The 4,052-nt window shown below is 56.4% G+C and overlaps 2 protein-coding genes across 2 annotated transcripts; both read left to right on the top strand.

The window, feature by feature from the left end:
* The first annotated feature begins 63 nt into the window (after positions 1–63).
* SDRG_16185 (hypothetical protein) lies at positions 64–1,561 on the top strand. Its single transcript, XM_008622384.1, has 4 exons — positions 64–967; positions 1,018–1,058; positions 1,109–1,273; positions 1,321–1,561. Exons 1-4 carry the CDS (start codon positions 251–253, stop codon positions 1,532–1,534), a joined length of 1,137 nt encoding a protein of 378 aa, XP_008620606.1. The 5' UTR covers positions 64–250; the 3' UTR covers positions 1,535–1,561.
* Positions 1,562–2,629: 1,068 nt separating this feature from the next.
* Positions 2,630–4,013, top strand: SDRG_16184 (hypothetical protein). The gene is made up of 4 exons (XM_008622383.1): positions 2,630–3,411; positions 3,461–3,498; positions 3,547–3,714; positions 3,768–4,013. Exons 1-4 carry the CDS (start codon positions 2,719–2,721, stop codon positions 3,982–3,984), a joined length of 1,116 nt encoding a protein of 371 aa, XP_008620605.1. The 5' UTR covers positions 2,630–2,718; the 3' UTR covers positions 3,985–4,013.
* The last annotated feature ends 39 nt before the right edge of the window (positions 4,014–4,052 follow it).

The raw sequence follows: 4,052 nt of genomic DNA, 5'->3' as shown, positions 1-4,052 counted from the left end.
GTGCAGAATTCATTACACGACCAATTCGAACCGTGCTGCACCGTTACGAGTTCGTTCCTTGTCGCCACCCAACAAGTCATCGGTGTAGCACTGCGGTACTAGGAGCTGTACCAGGTACGTGCGGTATGCCACAACACGTGGGGGTCGACCCTTCTGCCATCTGATTTGCTCTTGGCGCATACGTTCAGTTGCGGTACGAGGCGTGAAAGAACCGCACAACTCGAACCAGACAGCGTCCGATACAACGTTCATGCAAAGCTCCTCGACCGACGACGAGCTCTCGTTTGCGACCATCACGGCGTTGCTCGCAGGAACCACCGACCTCGACGACATGACGAGCTCGTCCTCATCTTCGTCCTCCAGTTCGCCAACACTGCCAGCCCGCCAAACCGCCAAAAACACCAAGCAGCGCTACATCCGGCCCAAGCAAGAGCTCGAGTCGCTTCACGCCGAGCGTGCGAGACTCGTCCGGATGCTGAACGCGATCCAAGCACGGCTCGACAGTGTTCCGGCATCCGCGCGGCGCTGGCAAACCCGCGCCATCGAGCAAGCCCAAGGCGTCCAAAAAGCCACCCAAGAGAACGCCAAGCTCAAGTGTCTGCTTCGCGACCAGCGCCAGACGATGGCGGCGCTAAAGAAGCTTCTCACGACACCCCCGTCCGCGCTGCCACCTCTCGGTGTGACGTGGAAGCAGGCCATCCTCCAACACACGCACCGCATGAACGACGTAAACCGCCTGCTCCAGCACCAGTTCGACAAGCGAAGCAGCGAGTGGGTCCGTTTTGGCTTGTACGACGTCCGTGACCGGTGTCTCGAGATGCGCAAAGCGTTTGTGGATCCATTGCGCAGCTCGGACGAGACGTTGTCAGTGGTCTTTCTGCTATCAAAAACCGTGCTCTTGCCTGTGACGACCGTCAGCAACGTGCTCTGGCACCACAAGGCGCAGCCCACGCATGGCACGGCACTGGTACTCGCTACACTTTATTGATGTTATGTCTTGATGCTTCCAATGCCTAGGCACTCGATGGCTCCCAAGATGACGATCTCGCCTACCACCGGTACGTTGTCCAAGCTGCCATGATCGCAGGAGAACGAATATGGGTCGTAGCGACCAAGTTCACTTGCCAGCCCGAACGCTACCGCCGATCGAGGCCCGGACGGTGCTAAAACGCTACGTCCAGGACGAGCACAATGTCACCTTGGTGTGGCAGTCGGTCGCCAGCGACCCGCTGTACCCACACTCGACCAAGGTCGTCGGCCGCCGCGAAGGCTGGTAATAGGCAGCGGCTGTTTCCGCAACCTCGTGACGAGAAAACGTAGGACAACGATCGACGCCATCAAGGGGGGCGCGTTCGTGCAGCTGTTTGTGCGACTGTCGCTGCCAATGTTGCTATTGACGAGCGAGACCATGTCGGAACTTGGCGTCCATGAGGTTGTCTTGCACACCTTTGAGACCAGCTGCTTACAATTTTGCGCTCAATTGGACCGAGTGATCCGCGCCTGTCAGCAGCAACAGACCTTCGAGTGGCAGTAAACGTAAATGTAAAGTGTGTACCAGTCCTGGAGTGCACCGGGAATTGCGGATGTGAGAGGACGGGTTGGGTTGATCCGACAACCTAGTGCTTAATTTGGTAATGTTGAAAACAGTTGCCTAAGAACCTAAGAAAGGCCGCACCTCCTAGTCCAACAAGACAAATACGTTCGCGCAAGATGAGTACGAGGTGGCTTCGATCGAATCGACGAAGAAGTGCTGGTTGAAGATCCACAGAGCAGCATTTTCCCGCCCATGGGAAAGCCATCAACAGGAAGCGAGTGGCCATTCCGGCCTGTGGCATTGATCGAAGTCTCAACGTGTCCTGCTCACTAAAGCGTACGACGACTCTGGCGTCAAGGTGTCGCTGCAGTGAGACGGGCGAGCCGCCGGCATTTCGGTACGCCACGTGAGCGATCTCGTGAGCGATGGTCTGGTCGTCATAGGACCTGTCGCTTGGCTTCGCTTGAGATTCGCACTACATTTAATTAGTGTTTACTCCACCACGTCGTCTTCTAGAGCACCTATATAGTGAAAGTACATTAGATAAATAGAGATGCATCGTCCGACGCATTCCCACGTTCGATGGACAAGTGTCGGAATGGTGTTGGACTGACATATCGCATGGATGGTGGAGAATGTGACGCAGAAAAACACTGCAGCATACAGTAAACCTCGCTGCATTGCTGCTTGCTAACCCGACGGGACATTGTTTGCACGGCCCCCTGCGACGCGTCATCGGGTCGACAACCCTACCCCGCAGCATGCCACGCAGGCCCACCACAAACTCTATGCTCAGTCATTGTTCCAACTTGGCGTAATTATCGGAATTGCAATCACTGTCATTGAAAAGTAGTGGAAGATTCTTGAAGCCGACCAAAGAAGGGTGCAAATGCGACGAATTGCCCCTCATCATGAAGCGTGGCGTCCCCAATGCAAGCAGATGGCGTATCGCATCATGGCACACTACGGTGACGACCCCGTTGTCATTCCACGCAGCTTCAACGCTGTCGGGAATACCAAATCTCCAGAACAAGAACATGACTACTTTTTGCATGTCGTAACCCACGGGCAAACGGTGCAACTATCGAGCTATCGGATTATCGGATGGCTGCAAAACCGCCTTTCCTACCGGAACAACAACCTCAGAGTACTTTTGCATCTGCGTCATCGACAACACCAACTACATGGCAACCTTGCACAACGACGAGAGCGAGCACATTTCGCTTGCGACCATCTCGGCGTTCCTCGCACCGACGACCGACTTTGGCGACTCGACATCATCGTCCTCTGCGTCCTCGCCGCCCACCTCCCCGTCCAGCACCACAATGACCTACCTACGCCCCAAGCAAGAGATTGAGGTACTCCGCGTCCTCCATACAAAGCTCTCTCGCCGGCTACGCAAGCTCCAGGCGCGGCTTGCGATGGTTCCCGCCGTGGCGCTGCCATGGCAGGCCCGAGCGATCGAGCAAGCGACCGGTGTTCAACGCGCTCGACAAGAGAGCACTCGGCTCCAAGAGATGGTAGCCGAGCGGGCCCAGGTCATCGAAGCCCTGCAGCGAGTGCTTATCAAGCATCCCAAGTCTGCGCGCCGCGATGTCTCGTGGTCACAGGCCATATTGGGACCTTCGAATCGCGCGCTGCATTTAGAGCAACTCTTGCGGAACCAGTACGAGAAGCGCTGCAGCGCCTGGGTTCGCTACGGCTTGTACGATGCCCGAGACCAGTACTTGCAAGAGAGCCGGGGGTTTGTCGAACGCAGCTCAAACGAGACGCTGTCGTTGGTCTGTCTTCTCTCGAAAAAGGTGCCGCTCTCTGTGCACGACATGAGTGCTTTGCTGTGGCAACTCAAATCGCGGCCCCTCGAAGGGGACTGTACGGTACTGTGTGAGGGTTTGTACTACGATCTATGACAGCCATGTGGACTAGGTACTGGAAGAGTTGCACGCCGACCTCCTCTACTTTCGGTGCTGTTTTGCATCGAGGTTTAGGGTCTAAATTCCGAGGTCGTCTAGGGAGACACTGCATCTACCGGCGCCAAATTTGCCGCGCATTGAGGCGCGGACGGCACTGCGACGGTATACCGAAAGCAACGACAGCGTCGTCTTTGCGTGGCGCTCCATTGTCGACGATCACCTGTATCCGATCGACGCACGCCACGTCATCGGTCAACGGGATGGCTGGTACCCTTTTCCAGGACGTTGTGCAAGGAAAAGACTATATTCGTGCGCACTAGGGCGACGGTTCAGGCCCTGGACGACGGGTCAAGCACGTTCCTGCAAGTGTGCGTGCGACTTTCGCTGCCGACATCGGCGCTGTCGACCACGAGTACGCTAGCGCCCGAGGCGCTCGCCACGCTCGTGCTGTCGCTGATGGAGACTAATTGCACTTGCCTTTTCAACCAGCTCGACCGGATAGTGCACAGCTGCCAAACAAACCATTATGAACTGTAACAAGCGCCTTGTCATTTGCATGCGGCCGGCTCAAGCTTGGTGTTCCTGCTCGCGGAACGCTCCAGATA

The sequence above is a fragment of the Saprolegnia diclina genome (assembly GCF_000281045.1).
Source record: "Saprolegnia diclina VS20 unplaced genomic scaffold supercont1.117, whole genome shotgun sequence".
NCBI classification, from domain to species: Eukaryota; Oomycota; class Saprolegniomycetes; order Saprolegniales; family Saprolegniaceae; genus Saprolegnia; species Saprolegnia diclina.
Note: the sequence above shows the minus strand (reverse complement) of the source record. Positions and strands in the feature narration are given on the sequence as shown.